Genomic DNA, 17,996 nt, shown 5'->3' on the forward strand with positions numbered 1-17,996 from the left:
GTAAGGCCACTTCATCAGCAACAAGAGAGAACAGCAAGGATGCTAATGCAGCCTTTGTGGGCCGTCTCATGAAAATTTCATCAAAGAGAACTCGGGGCTGGGGTGCAAGTTCATTCTTCAGGTAAGTTAGTAAGTCAGACGCATTATGCAGGACTGACAGAATACAGTTGAGCATTTACTGTCTGTTTCACCCAATCTCTCCGCCATGTACATTAATGAAGTATATAATTGCTGCAATGGATTTAAATTTATTTTTTCCGATGCAACTACACGTCTTTAATTGTCTTAATTATCATTGTTCACGTTCATTTCATCACCGCAGCTTAGTGGTTTATCAGCGACAATCCCTGCAGACAATGAGAAATTACACTTGGTTGTCTAAAATCAAATGGTGACTGTTTTCAGCAATTCAAAGAAGCGCTTGACGTCACTCTTGTTCGTCGACTGTCTTGTTGACCTAAGAGTGTAAAATGAAAGTTTTCTGATAGTTGTAACAACCACAAATATTTCTCAAAACAACCGGCAGAGGACCCATATAAGGCATATTACGTTATGATCAGGTGAGTTTTTACAATGATGCGCACCTGAGATTTTTTTTACTATCATTGTATTATTACTGGGCCTTCAGCCTATCATTTCCACCAAACAAAAGTTCTGTTCTAATTTTCACAACCTTTACTTTGTTACAAATGCTAATTTTACTGAACTAATAATTAACAATTGGACAAACTTTTCCAACCACAGTTAAGAATATTCTCAAGCAAATACTGTAATAAAAATATACTTCCAAGTGAGAGTCAACAAAGAGAGAGAGAGAACCTATCAATACCCAGGCAGAAACTGACAGTCCTGGATACTCACAAAAAACATCAACTATCCTGACAGTCAAATCACACTTCTGGGCCCACTAAGGTTTTACTCGAGGGAAATTAGCAGGTAAAAGGGAAACACCATTCGCTATTCTTTACCTGGTGTTGGAAGTATTGTGTTGGCAAGTGAGGCACTCAAGGAAGCGTATGATTGAGGAAATAAAAAATACGGGCATAATGCAGCAGATGTCTCTAGAGGTTTTTATTGATTTTGTTTCCAGAGCAGCGCAGTATCCATAAACAAAAATATCTTCTGTAAATATTACTTGCAACATTGACTATATGGAAGCAGTTATACTCTCTTTTCGACGACATATTTTTCAATATTGATAATTTACTTAATAAATTTCATAAAAGTCTAATTCATCTGGATTACTTCAGTTCATACAATCAGGTTTAATGCTGTAAATCATGGCGGAATGTTGCCAGACAGAATAGCTCTGGGTTTTCTACAGTGACCTGATCATAATACGGTTTTAAGGATGCACCAGCCCCTTGAAGGTCACAACGAGGTCACCACATTAGATAACAAGGAAAGTTTGCTTCTGTATAAATAACTGAAGCTGTTTTACCCACGTATTCGATTTTTCAGTACTATGGGGAGGAACTATCTGTCTGGCCTCCACCTGTACTCCTCCCACCGTGATTAGTATCTAAATGTAGGTATCATACTGTGTCCGTTTCTTTGTTAGGTAATAAACAGTTCATAATATCTCCTACTACAGCTGTCATTATCTTACATTTGGATGTGTCTAATGTACTGGTGAAGATTATTGACAGTTTTCGTACCCTCGAAAGTACATACCACCTATGACTCTTGGAGACATTATCAGTATAGGAAAGGTTTATTACTTAATCGATGAGACAAAATAGTCAGACACCCAAAGCAGGTTCGTCTACGCTGTGTACCAGCCAATGTTTACCTTCTTATTGATCAAAAATAATAGTCTAGTACAGGGGTTCTTAACCTGGGGTCCATGGATGGGCTTCAGGGGGTCCGTGAAGGTCAGATAAAAATTTAACATTTATAGTCACTATACTTTGTGTATATCATACACTGTATGAGACAATGAATTTTCAATAAAATAAAGTATAATTATTGCATGCAAAGTTGTGTTTAAGTGCTTATGTGCATTTTTCTAGGGAGGGGGTCCATAGCTTTCACCAAACTCTCAAAGGGGTCTGTGACTCAAAAAAGGTTAAGAACCTCTACTCTAGTCAATGGCACTGGCGACAAATTTTAGCGATATTATCTTTAAAATATTGTGTCTACATTGTGTAAGCTGAAATATTTACTCTTTTTCTCATCTAAAGTGAACGAGGCTGTAGAATTAAGCAGAGATCCATTCAGTAAGACACAAACATCTGTTACAAATTAGACTTCTGATTACTAAGTCGTCTTTCGTACATTATCCTCACTCCCATAATTTATTGTATTTTACATAAGGCACTTCAACTAGTTTAACTTTTGTGTTAAGTTTAAGGTCCCATTATAACCACGGAAACTAATACAAATGTAATGTATTTATTAGTGTGTTACGGAAAGTCGTCGTCAGTTTCACGTATCCGAGTCCACTGTGGGAATGATATAAAAGTGGGGTGGTAGTGGCCGACTTAGGTAGTATTGCATCGCAACGTTCACGATGAGGCCTCCGTCGCTGCCACTTGTGTTGCTGCTGCTGGCGGTGTCGTCAATGTCAGCCGCAGGAAGGAGGCTCAAGTCTCTGGAATGTCCCTTTCCAGGTATTTGTTTGTCCTAAAGGCAGTGGGTCAAGTTTGGGGTATTTTCTCAAACCTTTTCCTTATATCAGAGTTCTGTATGACGTTGATGTGTGAACTGTAATCATCGCTCAGTGTTCATCATGTATTTTTTCATCCACGCTGATAAGATTACCTTTTTATTGCAATATTTTATCAGTTAAATTGTGGTATATTTCTTACCAACAGAATAATTTTGTTTATAAAAAGACAATTAATCAAGATCTGATCACTAACATTGTTTCACTTACATTTTATTTACTGCCCACCCTATAATGCTTACAAATTTAATAATATACATACGGTAAAATAAAATAATTATATAACTCACGGAAACAAAATGCTGCAGTCATTAAATTAAACCAACTGTGATCAGCTGAAGTCATCACAGTGTGGATTATGTTGGGTGAAGTAAAGACAAATCAAGAAGAGGAGAGATGAGGAAAGAAGAGAAGAGTGAGGAAGAGGATGGGGTCACTTTGTGGTACACTTGCCTCTATCAAGCAAAGTGTCGTACTGATGAGGATAGAATAAAAACCTTAAATTAGAAAATTAATCTAAAATTAATTCACGAATCTACATCAATAATTATCTGACTCAGTAATACCCTCAGTAGGTTCTGGCATCACACTTACTGTATTTTTTTACTGAAATGAATTCCTTAGATATGGAGTTTTCCAGTCAATACAGGAAACATTTTATTCTACACTGAAATATATAGTTCCTCTTCGTCTAATAAACCTTTACATTCTTAGCTTCCTACGTACAGTTATTGCCTGGTATAATCTAGTTATCAGTGGGTAAACAACATGCAAAAATGAACCACCACACCTGTGTATTTCTCAGGTATAATCTAATTTTTACTTCCCTGGGCACTGTTATTCCCCATCGCTAAAACAACTCATCTAGGTGTTCATATTGTCACCTCGTCTCTTCTCCCACTCATTTCCTTTGAGGTTTTGTCTTCTGATGCTGGAGACATTTTATGAATATTATACATTTCTTTCTTCTCTCATCCTTTAAGTCTCTCCAACTTCCTCTCGAGTCCAATATATTCCAGTATTATAAGTTCACTCTTTCTTATTGGCACTGAATGTTTTATGCTGGTCCAAGAATGTATACATCACGCTATAAAGGAATAATTTCTAAATAGCAATAACTTCTATTTTTTTTTAGCACAAAGCCGGATTGTATATAATTCCGACCATGTTGATAGCAATTTGACACACTATAAATATATAAAGCTATTTGTAATCTACCTAATCTAACCCTACCTAACAATACTTAATTTTACACAGACACACCTTTGTAAAGATACACTACATCTAAAGTGAAAGGGTACAGTATATATTCTACCAAACATGAACTAAACTCCACAATACATACTGTACATGATGGACACCTTTGGTACAGTGTGTGGGCGGTTGGAGAGGAAGCGATTATATATATTTTGTTTTGTATTCCTCTATAATTATTGTCACTCCAGTTATTATTAAATAATTGTTAAAACTGTGATAGGATTAAAGGTTAATTGCTGACATTAGTGAATATTCATTGCGTTGAAATTTAACTCATTAAATGCTTCATCACCCATGATACTAGTCCATTACACAATGTGAGAACGCAAAGAATGTGACTAGTCGTTTTAATGGAATAATTTTGCTCTGAAAAACTGGTAATGTGTGCGTGTTCTGAACTTTTTTCTCTCGATGATGTGAAATTCTCTCCTAAAGTTCTTGAAACCAAGTTGGATTTTTCCCGGCAGCTCAGAAGAAATCACATAATGATTATATTAATTCTGTTTATTTCCCGACATGGTGACACATGGTACTCTACATGATGATAATATTTGTTTTCATAGATATCTAATGTCTTATAAAAGTTGCTTAATTGTTTTTGAGTGGTAGTAACTATGTCCATGCCTACACTATCATCTACACTACATTGATTACACTACATCCTCTACATTATCTGTACTACAGCAACTACACTATTCAAGTTACTTTGCTTCAGAGTTTCATCCTGTTATTCTATGCGTTACTTTGGCCCATAGGAGGTCAGAAGGAGTCGTCCCAGGCTGAGTGTGCCAAGTACACAGCGTGCCAGTGGACAGAGGGCGTGTGTCACATGAGGGACAACCTGGAGGCGGGTTATCGTGTCAGCACCCCACCACAACAAACCGAGAGGGGCTTCAAGGTGCGAGTTATTGAGAATATATAACCCAATAATATTTCAAGCAGGCTGAGTTATATACAATGCGTTTCAGTTGTAAGAAGCTATCCATACATGACATGATATATCTACAAGTTCCTTAGGATTTCTCAGGATGCTCTACGGTATTAGACCTAGTTAGCGATCCACCAATTAATATCAGACCCCCACTTAATTTGAATGCCTACCTGGCTATTTAATTTTCCTCGCGTATATACATAACTTAGATATATGTCTTGGGTGTAACTTCTGATATACATATGAGATTGTAGTAATTCTACCTAGTACTGTATCAATTCGTAGTAAAAAAAAAAAGACCTTAAACGCGTGACATGATTGATTTTTTACTTATATTCAACAGGTGGAGATTGAGAAGATCAACGCCAATGTAACAATGTTCGAGAGTGACGCCGAGTACCTGGTGTTTGACGTCATATATCACGAGACCTCTCATGTCCAAGTCAAGGTCAGAGACGGCGAGAGGAACACACACACACACACACACACACACACACACACACACACACACACACACACACACACACATATTAAAGATTGTAACGCAGACCTCTAAAATAGTTCCAGGATATGATGAACAAATTAACGAACCCATAACAACAATTAATCAATATAACACCTCGCTAATTATTCTCTATCACAAGAATAAGATTAAATAGGTTTTCTGATAAATGTTTTCACGTTAATGTTAATCTGAAGTTAAATTTAGGTGTTCTTATCTCAACCAGTAGACTATGAGCTCTGGAATGATTTAAACACGAGGTATATTAGATGATATGTCTGGATTAGACTGGATAAGGTGAGGTTGTTTATTTGAATAATCCCTGATGAATCGCTGCTGGAAGTGTATAAGACAATCCTTCCACTGTGGTGTTATTGTCAGGGATAAACTGGATGACCTTAATGGAAATAGATTAAAAAAATTTCTAAATATTTTTTTTTTTAAGAGATGACGGGTTTTCCAAGTGATGAAAAGTCAAATATAAAGGTTTTAATTTATTGATTTTATATTTTATGAAGCTATCTGTAAGTGTGTGTGTGTGTGTGTGTGTGTGTAGATACTCGAGTTTTATAACAGATATAAATTTACGAATCTTGCATCTTTATGATTTAGGTTAGGTTAGATTAGGTTAGGTCAGGGTGTTTATGTCGTTCATCCACTCGTCTTACGGGGCTCTTATCAGGGATTTAGAAAATATTGTTTTCATTGACTTAAGGCTGAGTGGACTGAGTATAAGATAATGCACAATATTGTTTTCTACTCCACACAGATCTACAACAAATATGAGAAACGCTACCAGGTGCCTCTACCTCTATACCTACCGAGTCAAACTGGCCCTTACCAAACCTACCAGGTCAATGTTAGCGATGTCAACACACCTTTCCACTTCAACGTGTCGAGGAAAAAGACGACAACTAACATGTATGCAGACATTTCTAAATTATATGAATATCACTATAATAATTATTTTCCTTTACTCTTAGTTCGGGAATACATTTCTTTGTGAAACTGTTAAGACATGATAATTTTTCGAGTTCATTAAGATTTTTAATTGAAGATGTTAATTATTTGTTATTAGCTATACACTTAGATCACAGGTCTAAATCATTATAAAGAACAATGAAATATGGTAACTAAAGGCCGTAAAAGGTGATTTTCTGGATAAAAGGAACACGACTACAAAAATCCTATTACATAACGATAATTTCCCATGGTATTCCAATGTAGAAATTAATCTGAAAAATCTGACTCGATTCCGGCATGAAATTGGGATTTGTTTAAGCACTGGACTATGAATACCCTGTAATAGGAAATCACTTCTATTTTCCCCTACAGAATGTGGTTAACTATCTATTAATAAGGTTACCGACGACGAACGACGGGCGACTCAATATGATTTCGTATTAACTGTATAGTATCCACAACATACATTATTGATATGTATATATATAATTAAGTAAAACAAAATCAAAACATATTCCAGAAAACTCTAGTGTTCACCAATATACCTCAAAGTCCAAAAGTTTATAATAATTTCAATTGTGTCCATCAGTCGCAAATTTACTCATATGAAAAAAAAGGAAAATTTCAGCTTCATCGTTAAATATGAGTTGAATGAAACTTCGAACATAAGGAATAAGATGTGTGGAATAAATACTATGACAGGGTATCATGTTATTCACCGTGGTATGTCAGGGTGTTGTCCGGTATTGTAAATATTTTTCAAAACAAGATAACTTATTTTTAAAGGCGAAGACACTATAAAGTTCGTTCAACATTAAGTAGATGTAAATTACACTATTTTCTATGAATTGTTTTTGTATACTTTTGACTATGTGAGATTAATTATATTTCCCCTCTGCAGCTTCCGGTCTATAGGGCCGTTAATATACGAGGATCAGTTCCTGCAGATCACTACAGCATTGGCCTCCCCCTACATGTACGGGATGGGAGAGAATGTACACCAATCCTTCAGACACATTTTCCGTCCACGGCAGACCTTCCCCATCTTCTCCAGAGGCCTCCCAGTCGTGCAGGTGTGTGTGTGTGTGTGTGTGTGTGTGTGTGTGTGTGTGTGTGTGTGTGTGTGTGTGTGTGTGTTAATATCTATTACATGTCGATTAAAAAGAATAATGCAGTTTTACAGTTTAAAAGCAAAAAATAGTATTTGAAATTCACGAAAGTAAAGCTAATTATCGCGATAAATTTATGATGAAAACTAACTATTCAGTCTATATACATTACAAAACCTTTCAGGGGTACAGTAACCTGTATGGCCATCACCCTTACTACATGGTGCTGGAGGACCACGGCCACGCACACTCTGTCCTTCTCTATAACTCGAACGCCATGGGTGAGTGTGTCGTCCTCCCACTAGCGTTACTCACTTAAATTAAGCTTCCGATACTCAAGGTTAACAAAATATTTGTATAGACAACGACAACTTTAATACCATAACAGCATTAATATCTGGTATCTCCTGACGTCCATAATACTCGACACATAGTATGTTGGCCATCTTCACCCAACAATACTCGACACACAGTATGTTGGGCATCTTCACCCTACAGTACTCGACACACAGTATGTTGGCCATCTTCACCCTACAGTACTCGACACACAGTATGTTGGCCATCTTCACCCTACAGTACTCGACACACAGTATGTTGGCCATCTTCACCCTACAGTACTCGACACACAGTATGTTGGCCATCTTCACCCAACAATACTCGACACACAGTATGTTGGCCATCTTCACCCAACAATACTCGACTCTCATTAAGTTAACTTTCTTCAGAGTACTCGACCTTCCTGCTTGACGATGGCACACCGGCCCTCACACTGCGCACTACAGGAGGAATCATCGACTTGCACTTCTTCCTGGGTGACTCCCCGCTCAAAGTCTACCAGAATTACGTTCATGTAAGCACGGTCCATAAGGTCTAGGGTTGTACAACAGTCAACTAAATTAAGAGAGAACTCAGACATCTTGAAGGGTGGCCAAGTACTCTCACCTAATTGGATTGAGTCACTGTTTTTTCTGTGTTATATCATTCTTTCGTTGGACTTCATAGTGTTTTATTACCACACAAGTTAGATATTTTTCGCTGTATCGAATTCAAAACAAAATACATTGCCAAATAAATTAATTCCATAATAGAAGGGGACATTGATTCCTCTAGTATTAAATGGGTTTTTTTCTTAAACAATTAACTAAATAATTTGGTGTTGACAGACTGTTGGCTACCCTCACATGCCTGCCTACTGGAGTCTGGGCTTCCAACTATCCCGTTATGGATACAACTCTACCCAGGACATCAGAGACTTACGTAAACGGATGAAGGACAAGAAGATTCCACAGGTACGAGTGTGAGTTTTTTTTTTAGTCACACCATGAGATTGAGCACAGCCCTTGGACACCTCAAATGTAATTAGACTTTTACGTTATTAAACATATTTCTAATTATTTTAATTGCCCTTTATCCAGAATATACTCTACGTCACTTGTGAAATGCCACACTTTATAGGGAATGAATAATATACGTAGAGCTACTATTAATTGTATGTTCAATTAATATAAAACAAAAAAGGACAGTTTTTCTAATACTACGTAGGAATTCATGTTAAAACAATTTCATTAAGTGGAGTCGCTGCAGTATTTGACACTTTTGAAAGCCAGGTATGTAAGTCGTACCTGGCATGTGTGTGAGGCATTCAAGTAGGACATAAAAATTACGGTTTTCACACTAAAGGGAAAATAAGTCACGTTCTTCTGGAAGATAGACGATAGTTTTTCTGTCTCTCCCCCGCTCTCTTTCTCCCTATCGATTCATCTTCGTATTTCTATGCGTTATTCTCTCATAGTTCTTCCAATTATTCTGTCATTCTGTCTCCTAACCTGTCTCTATTTTTTATGTACACCATTTCATCCCTTTGTCTCTTTTCCCTTTCTCTTACTCTATCTCTCCTCCTATATCTACCGTTCCTCTCTCTTCTCCCTCCAGGATGTCCAGTACTTTGACATCGATTACATGGACAACTTTCGGAGCTTTACGTACGATAAGAAGAAGTGGAAGGACCTGCCGGAGCTGATAGATGAACTGCATCAGGACAACATCAAGGCCACCATCATTGTGGTTGGTTATACTGTATTTAGGGGTATGTGGTCGAGTGCATACAGGGCTCGCCTTCTGCCCTAAGGGTTTACTGGTTCGATCCCGTGTACTCCTGTCTTTTCAGCTGTAATAGATACTGTACCCAACTTTTAAGATAATTACTTTTCAGTCAGAGGTAAACCGTTCTCGTCTGCTTCCTCTTCCGGCTTTACGTTTCAACATCGTCAAAGGAAATGTTTATTTTCTAGGATCCACAAATCGCGGTCGACATGGAAAACTATGGTCCGGCGAGTCGTGGCAAGGAGGCTGACGCGTTCATTAAGTGGCAGAGACCTGAGTACGTCCCCAAAGACCAGCCTCGGGACGCCGGGGAGTATCTTGTAGGGTCGATGTGGGGCAACCAGCCAGCCCTCTACCCAGACTTCCTGAGGCCAGCCACACAAAGTTGGTGGGTCAACGAATTCAAGACTTTCCATCAAGTAAGAAAATTAACTGATTATTAGTAATAATTAATTATAATAAATAATTTATGACTACTGAACTTAATTAAGGTATGTAAATAAAACAATACGACTACAAACAAATAAAATTCAAACAAAGAAGGAGACAAATGTATCATGAGCTACTGTTTATTGTACCATTTCTTTCAGTCTGTTCCCTTCGACGCTGTGTGGTTAGACATGAATGAACCGACCAACTACAATGTGTCTACCCAACGGAGCCTTAAGTGCCCAACCAGCAGTAGCCTCGACTACCCTCCCTACCCCACCTTAAGTACCCGAGTAGGCAACAGCACCAGTAAATCTATCAGGTTAATACAAGTACATTTTTGTCATGTCACTATATAATTTAAGGTGGGTAAAAAATCGAATCTTATACAAATTATCTACTACTAACAGATATTCTTAATGAACACCTAATGGGTTTATGTAAAGGGTTAACCGAATGATGCAACCTTACACACCGTCGCCGCCCCTTCCAGCCAACACCGTCATTAGCATATATTTCGTATCGAGGACAGTCAAGGACCATTAGTCTGAGTACCACATGATCTATTGGATAAGATGATGGTGTTGGTGCTGGATGCACGTCACAGTTGCCCATAAACGTGAATTATACTGAATTAATATTGGTTTTTCCTTTCTCTCTCTTCTTCACTTCCCTAACTGTCTTTATTTTTAAGGAATTGTCTAAATCACTCGGGTTCACTACTCAAGATCCTCTATAAAATAAGGACAATATTCTAAGCATACTGTTCACCTATTGTTCATAAACATGGCAATAATAACAAAACAATACTCTAATATTTCGCCACGTCTCACACCTCATAACCTAACCTAAAGAACTTTGACTAGTTTATTACGAAAGATGACCACGACTCAGGGTCTTTACAGCACAGGAAGTATCTGCATGTCAACCAACCAGACAGACGGCAAGAAAAACTTCACCCACTACGATGTTCACTCTCTCTACGCCAACGCCGAGACCTCCGCCACCCACCGGTAAGTGATGATCAATCGTCTCATTAACCTCATATTTGTGTCACATCGGGTGCTCCAGATTGATTGATTATTATCTGTGACATGACTCTTGCAACTCAGTAATGCTTGTGAATTATTGTTTACATATTAACAGGTCAAAGGTCAAGGTCAAAGTTTTGATAGTCTTGTAACTTGAAAAAGAGAATAAGTTACAAGGTTCGTGCTTGTCCTGTGTGAGGCCCTTAAGTGCTGCCGTGTTCTGAGGATTAAAAGATGAAGGGTTTAGCTCACAGGGTCAGAAAGGCCACAATCCTGGTGCAGTTGACATCTCACTTGGAACAATTATTTCGCTTTCATATTTCAGATGAGATAATGAGCTTTTTTACGTTTGTTTCTTCAAATAAGTAATAGTTTTATTATATTTTCTGACTTCATCAATGTTATAACTAATCTGAGTCAATTTACCCTCACCTACGGGTGGCCAGGGCGGTGAGTGTGCTGAGGCTGTTAAAGCGACCGTTCGTGTTGACTCGCTCCACCTTCCCTGGGGCGGGCAAGCAGGCTGCCCACTGGCTCGGTGATAACTCAGCAGACTGGTGGCACATGAAGCGCTCCATCATAGGTGTGTGTGTGTGTGTGTGTGTGTGAATTATTTTTAACTCTGTAATGTTATATGAGGTACACATGGCAATAGGCCCTCTGACGGGTAATGTGACTTACAGGGTGAGTAACTCGCTGGTGGCCCTGGAGTTTCGCTAATGTAACCGTTATTTATGAGATAATAAACAAGAAGAAAAGAGAGAGAGAAGGGGAGTTGAGGGAGAGAGAGAAAAACACTTGAAAAAGTAACGCCAAAAACTTTGCTGAAAATTCACTAGACAGTAATATATTATAAATAATGGATAATATTAGCGATACTCTGGGACCAACAGTGTGTGAATCACTATACAAACTAATATTTTCAAAGTTGAAGTAACAAATATGTAAATTTATTTGTATATTGGTATATAGGTAGACAGACAATTTGAGGGGCCGACCCGAATATAGTGTACTGTATTCCTCGCCTGCAGGCATCCTGGAGTTTAACATGTTCGGGATCCCGTTGGTCGGGGCAGATATCTGTGGGTTTTACGGGACAGCCAACGTCGACCTCTGCTCCCGCTGGATGCAGCTCGGGGCCTTCTACCCTCTCAGGTGAATCTTCAACTTTATTCATTTGAAAAAACTATTACGTATCCCATTAAGTGACTCTATATTTTAATACACCTCACCAGACCATTAATTAAATCCAAGGTAAGTCTAGGATTATATATGTTCGGACACACCATGCAGAAAATATATTTTATTTTAACAGGTACTGCAAGTTGTCATATCTGTTGAATCTCCAGGTACCTTGCCTATATAGGGGTACTTCATCGCTCTCCTTTGAATCTAGGATAATATTTCTACATGAGGTTCGTGAGCATTCAGGAAGGTCTCGGGGTCTTGCGCTGTATTGGTGCATACCGAATGTGGTAAAGAACAGTCCAATGAGTCGTGGTATTTATTTCTGCAAGTTTACGATACCGTGTACGTTCAAGCATCTATCTGTCGGGGATAATATATTAATATGGGAAAGAATAATATCATATGCTTTTATACATATGTATCCGAATATGCAGGTCTCTATACATGATGTTCCTGTTTTATACATGTCTAGCTAAGTTTAATGGTATATTTTAAACATTATGCTTTCTGGTGTTTCCTCTGTGAATATAAATTTTTGGGGGTTAACAACTTATCGTGTCCACAGTCGGAGCCACAACAACATCAACTCTCCCGATCAGGACCCAACGGCATGGCCTGAGGTGGCAGAGGTCGCACACAAGTGGCTCAACTTCCGTATGCTGATCCTGCCCTACATTTACTCTCTCTTCCGGGAGGTGAGTGTCTCTACCTGCCGCACCTCTACCTGCTTCCTGCACTACTCCACGTTATCACTGACCCCTTCCTCATCTCTCGTTTGAATGACAGTTTTCGTTTCTATGTGGTGTTTTAGTTAGTGCTTATTGTTATGTTATGTAAAGGGATATTGGGCAGTGTTAGATAGAGTTTTTTTTTAGAAAGAAAATTATGAAGATTTAAAGAAAACAAAAGACACTGAAGTTTAACGAAAATCTGATCATAATGGGTGTTTTTAACGTAAAGGTTAGAGAAAGGGAAAGAAACACTAGTAATAGGACCACATGGGGTGAGGTAATAGAAATGAGAGAGGAGAGATATTAAATGACTCGCTTGTCGGTCCGGGTACTGTTTTCTCCCCTCGATTCCGTTATGAGCTCTGTGAGTGGGGGCTCTGCTTTCCTCCTTGTACACTTTCAATAATCTACAGTACTCTTGCAGCCGCTCACATGATGAAAGTGGCATCACTCCCCTGCGGCCCCCAACACTTGCGTCAGTTTTCTGTTAGTTTTTTTTTTCAGTGCACACACCCTACAGCTGCCGTGATTAATGGTCTATTCACAGCGAGCGCCTTAACAAAACGAGCAGATATTTAATCATCTTGATTGGTTCATACAAGGGGACGGAATTATTCAGTGTCTGTTAGTCTGGCCGGCCTGTGTCACGCTACATCACTGCTGATTAATAAAAGGCTATTCGAATTTGGCTGTAAGAATTGGTACTTAATTTTAACCAGTGGAACAAGGGTCAGAGACTAATTTGAGCCGATTTTATTTCATTAGGGTTATTGATGAGGGTATATATTTTTTTGTCTACCTTCCTGTACAGTCATTGCATCAAGTATACTGGTCCATGCTGAGCTGGGTGTTTACGATGACTATTTCTTGTTTAATTTAGATTATTATTTTTCTTTTTTTTACTTTTACTTATTGAAATTTGTAGAGTTGATTTTTGTCCTGATACATTGTCCTATTTCTAGTGATTTTTATGTGTTAGGGAAAACATAGCCAAGTAAGGATGACATAATTTTATATCTATTTGTGGACAACTTCCGTATTTATTTTCTGTTATATCTTGTACATGACCAAGAGCATTGTTTCTTACCGACTCGGATGTTTCAAATAATTGCCTTCGTAAATCTATCCAGACTTTTTACTTTCTTATCCACATGTAGTGTTATAAGTTGACCAGCTTATAGCATGTCAGTATCCTTATGGAAACAAATTTATCATCAGAATACCCTGAAAATTATTAACCTGCCTTCATATATACCACAGAATTGTAAAACTCTTTGACCAGCCCTTGTATTAAAAGTACTGTATTTACCAAACGTCAAATATATCATGTTTTCAAAATAACAATACGTAGGGTGTTCATTCCCATATACTAAAAACATTAATGAAAACCAAGATGGTATATTCACGTTACCACCGCCCTCCACAGGCACATATGATGGGCAGCCCGGTGGTCCAGCCGCTCTTCTTCACCAACAGCTCTGACTTACGGGCCCGCGACGTGGACGACCAGTTCATGTTAGGTCCCTCACTCATGGTCGCCCCCATCCTGCGGCCCAGAACCCAGGAGAGAAACGTTTACTTTACTAAGGTAAGTGAAGCTATTTTGAATATTGTATTGGTTATACTCTCTCTCTTTATATACCAATGCTCCAGTAGTGCCTTGACGGATGGTGATGATGCTGATGGTAATGGCATGCACGGCTAAAGCTTCTAACACGACTAATATATCATGGCATTATTAATGGTTCAGGGAATGTGGTACAGCTTCAATGGCACCGTGTATAATGGCCCGGGAGACCAGAGGGTGATGGCGCCCTACCAAGATATTCCCTTATTCTTCCGCGCCAATCGGATCATTCCTCTTCAACTGCCTGCAGAGAACACCGTGAGCAGGTGGGTGTATACTTGAGGGAGGTGAGTGGAGAGGCTGGTATATGAGAGGAGATCCAAGGTGGTGTGGGGAGGGTGGTGTGGGGAGAAGTGCAGGGTGGTGTGGGGAGGGTGGTGTGGGGAGAGAGTGCAGGGTGGTGTGGGGAGTGCAGGGTGGTGTGGGGAGGGTGCAGGGGTGGTGTGGGGAGGTGCAGGGGTGGTGTGGGGAGTGCAGGGTGGTGTGGGGAGAGCAGGGTGGTGTGGGGAGAGTGCAGGGTGGTGTGGGGAGAGCAGGGTGGTGTGGGGAGAGCGTAGGGTGGTGTGGGGAGAGTGTAGGGTGGTGTGGGGAGAGAAGTGAGATACAGGGTCATATAAGTATATTCAATCACAGACAGGAAGAGCTGATGTGTCTAGAAAATACAACTGTAGTAAGAGCCTTGCTGTCGTCTTAAGATTTATGAAAAGGTAAACAAACATTGACTTATGATAATGGAATCTTCTCTTGTTGAACTGAGGACACAAATGGATTTAGTATAATAGTTTGTGTGTGTGTGTGTGTGTGTGTGTGTGTGTGTGTGTGTGTGTGTGTGTGTGTGAGTGAAGGAGGCTGATAAAGCGGATATTTCCCATCTTCAATAAAATATTTGTATATATCAGTGAATGTGAACGAATAGTGTGATTATCCATCCTCTCCCTTGACCCTGTGTCTTGGGTCAAAGGATTCGGCCATCCTCTGAACACGTGTGTTTGGTCTAAAAGATTCCACCTCCCTTTAAGACCCTTGTCTTTGGTCTGAGGACCCCGGCGCCCTTTGAACCTCTGCTTTTCATCTAAGCACTACATCTCCCCTCTAGGTTATGTGTGTATGTTTTTAGTGTGTGAGGATGTGTGGGGATGTGTGAGGATGGGTTTGTGTTAGTGTGTGTGTGTTTTTGTGTGCGTCTGTGTGAGTTTGTACAGAGTTTTGCATAATTTGTATTTGTCTGTGAGCACACGTAAAAATTCACCTCGCTCCATATCATCTCTCACTCTTCAGCCTCAAGAACGATTACGGCGTGTTGGTGTGTCCTGATCAAAACGGGAGAGCCGCAGGCAGCCTTTACATCGACGAAGGAGACGGCCCTGACGACGGAGCCATGAAGTACTTCAATTTCTACAAGGTCAGTTTTAACCTCGATTATCTGTTAATTAGTGAATAATTTACTGTTATATGTTCGTTACTTTTTGTTACATACACAGTTAATGGTGGAATTATGACATTTTACCACAGTCAAACACACACACACTTATGTCCCCCCTCTATCAAACTCAACCATATTTCCTCCCCCCACAAGAACACGCTATCGATGAAAAAGATGGAGCAGCAGATCGAGAGGTACGATGGCGTCCTGAGCTTCGCTGTGATCTTTGGCATCAACCAGAAGCCAGCGTCCATCCTTGCCAACGGCGCCCTCATCCCAGACGATGATTGGTCGTACGATCTTAACCAACACGTCCTTTCAGTCAATTTTAACCTCACTCTCAAGGAGGAGTCACAGGTTACACTTAAGTTCCACTGAATCATTATAGCCTCCGTGACTCCCTAGAGGTGACTGTAGTACCATGGTGGCTCTCTGGGTGTGCCTGTAGCAACCTTAAGTTAGTCTAGCTATCATCACTCATCCAGGTTACAATAAATTTGATTAAAGACTCACAAACTTCATCAATAGTAATAAGAAACATTTCCTTTCTCTTCTGTATTATAATTATTCGACCATATTATAGCAACAGGGACGATGAAACAGTACTTCTGTGATATAAACCAAAAGAAGAGCTCCACAATTTGTCTCCAGTTTTCATCAAAAATTTATGCAACATTCTTTTATTATATTCAATAATCATCGATAATGGATTTGGAATCGTAGAAGTTATGTTCTGTTAAATTGTTCACTTTTGCCATTTATACAACAACAACAACAACAATAATAATAATATTAATAATGATTCTATTACTATTACCTGTATTAAGAGTAATTTCTTTGGTAACTCTAGTGTGAACAAAACCAACGTAGTGTATATGACAGTTTTTACCATTAAGTCACAGTTGAAAAGAGAACGATAAAGTTTGCCGTTAAACCTGATACAACGATGTTTTCAAAACCTTCAAGAAAAAATACAGGATTACTGTAGAGTTTCAATAAAGAAAGATTCGTTGTTTTTGGTACGATATAAAAAGGTTTATTTTCTACACACCATAAAACTATTGTTCTGGTCAGTAACAGCAAAAAGTTGATTTTATTGTTCCAGTGAGGAAAAATGCATCTTGTCAGCAAGAAAATACATGCAATTTTTAGTGTTCTACCCTAGAGAGAACACTGTGTTGACGGTACTGTGTACCTTCTCCAACATTGTTCAGCAAGTGCACGTACACACATATGTATATTTAGTTATCAATATATATATATTTTCACTCTTATTTCTCTCCAGCTGAAATAATCATTCCCATTACAAAGGCTTCAACTAATAGCCATTTGCCAGTCAGAGATCCGCTACACTGGTATGGAAGATGAAAGAGTTGAATTAATTTCCCTGGTTGCAGATTCCACCACCAGCAAAAAGTTTGACTGTGAATAGCAACTGATATTTAAACTTAATGTAAAACATAGTGAAATCATTAGAGTACATTATACAGGTAAGCTACTGGCAGCAAACCTACACGGTAAATTATAAATAGATTCTAACGTCACACTCTATGATTTTAATGATTGTTTTATAAATGGAGTAATATGGATACGATCATAGAACTGAGAGAGAGAGAGAGAGAGATTCTGTTATGATAACCTTTCCCCGAGCATGAGCCGTATACCACCTTTAACAAGTTTCAATAAATCAGGTTTAAAAGAATGTAAATACGATAAAACTCTAAACACTAAATAACTGATGAGAGGTGAAATAACCGGAGAACAAAAATATACTACGAAAAAACACACGGATTTTTTTTTTCAGACACGTTCATGTAATACAGAGATACTGAATATAAACAGGGATACAATTTCCTCAAGATAACAGCTCCGTAGAGACTTATAGAGATCCAATTTTCTTTAGCCACAAGAAAAAACCCCACATAGCGACAGGTAAGGATGAAACTTTAATGATGTGCAAGAAAACAACACCAAAGAAAACGGGTAGATGGGTATTGCTACACCTTAAAAAGAAGAAGATGGTCCCTTTAAAGC

The 17,996-nt window shown here is 38.8% G+C and overlaps 1 protein-coding gene across 1 annotated transcript; it reads left to right on the plus strand.

Annotated features, from left to right (window-relative positions):
- The first annotated feature begins 2,497 nt into the window (after window positions 1–2,497).
- On the plus strand, window positions 2,498–16,901 carry LOC121870348 (sucrase-isomaltase, intestinal-like). The gene is made up of 19 exons (XM_042372140.1): window positions 2,498–2,612; window positions 4,681–4,823; window positions 5,200–5,304; window positions 6,128–6,279; window positions 7,223–7,394; window positions 7,615–7,711; window positions 8,156–8,280; window positions 8,594–8,719; window positions 9,363–9,494; window positions 9,722–9,952; window positions 10,124–10,284; window positions 10,868–10,975; window positions 11,440–11,576; window positions 12,025–12,148; window positions 12,747–12,876; window positions 14,339–14,500; window positions 14,663–14,805; window positions 15,818–15,941; window positions 16,116–16,901. The coding sequence occupies exons 1-19, from the start codon at window positions 2,513–2,515 to the stop codon at window positions 16,338–16,340; spliced, it is 2,697 nt and encodes an 898-aa protein (XP_042228074.1). The 5' UTR covers window positions 2,498–2,512; the 3' UTR covers window positions 16,341–16,901.
- The last annotated feature ends 1,095 nt before the right edge of the window (window positions 16,902–17,996 follow it).

This window comes from Homarus americanus, unplaced genomic scaffold, assembly GCF_018991925.1.
Source record: "Homarus americanus isolate GMGI-L3 unplaced genomic scaffold, GMGI_Hamer_2.0 scaffold40856, whole genome shotgun sequence".
Classification (NCBI taxonomy): Eukaryota; Metazoa; Arthropoda; class Malacostraca; order Decapoda; family Nephropidae; genus Homarus; species Homarus americanus.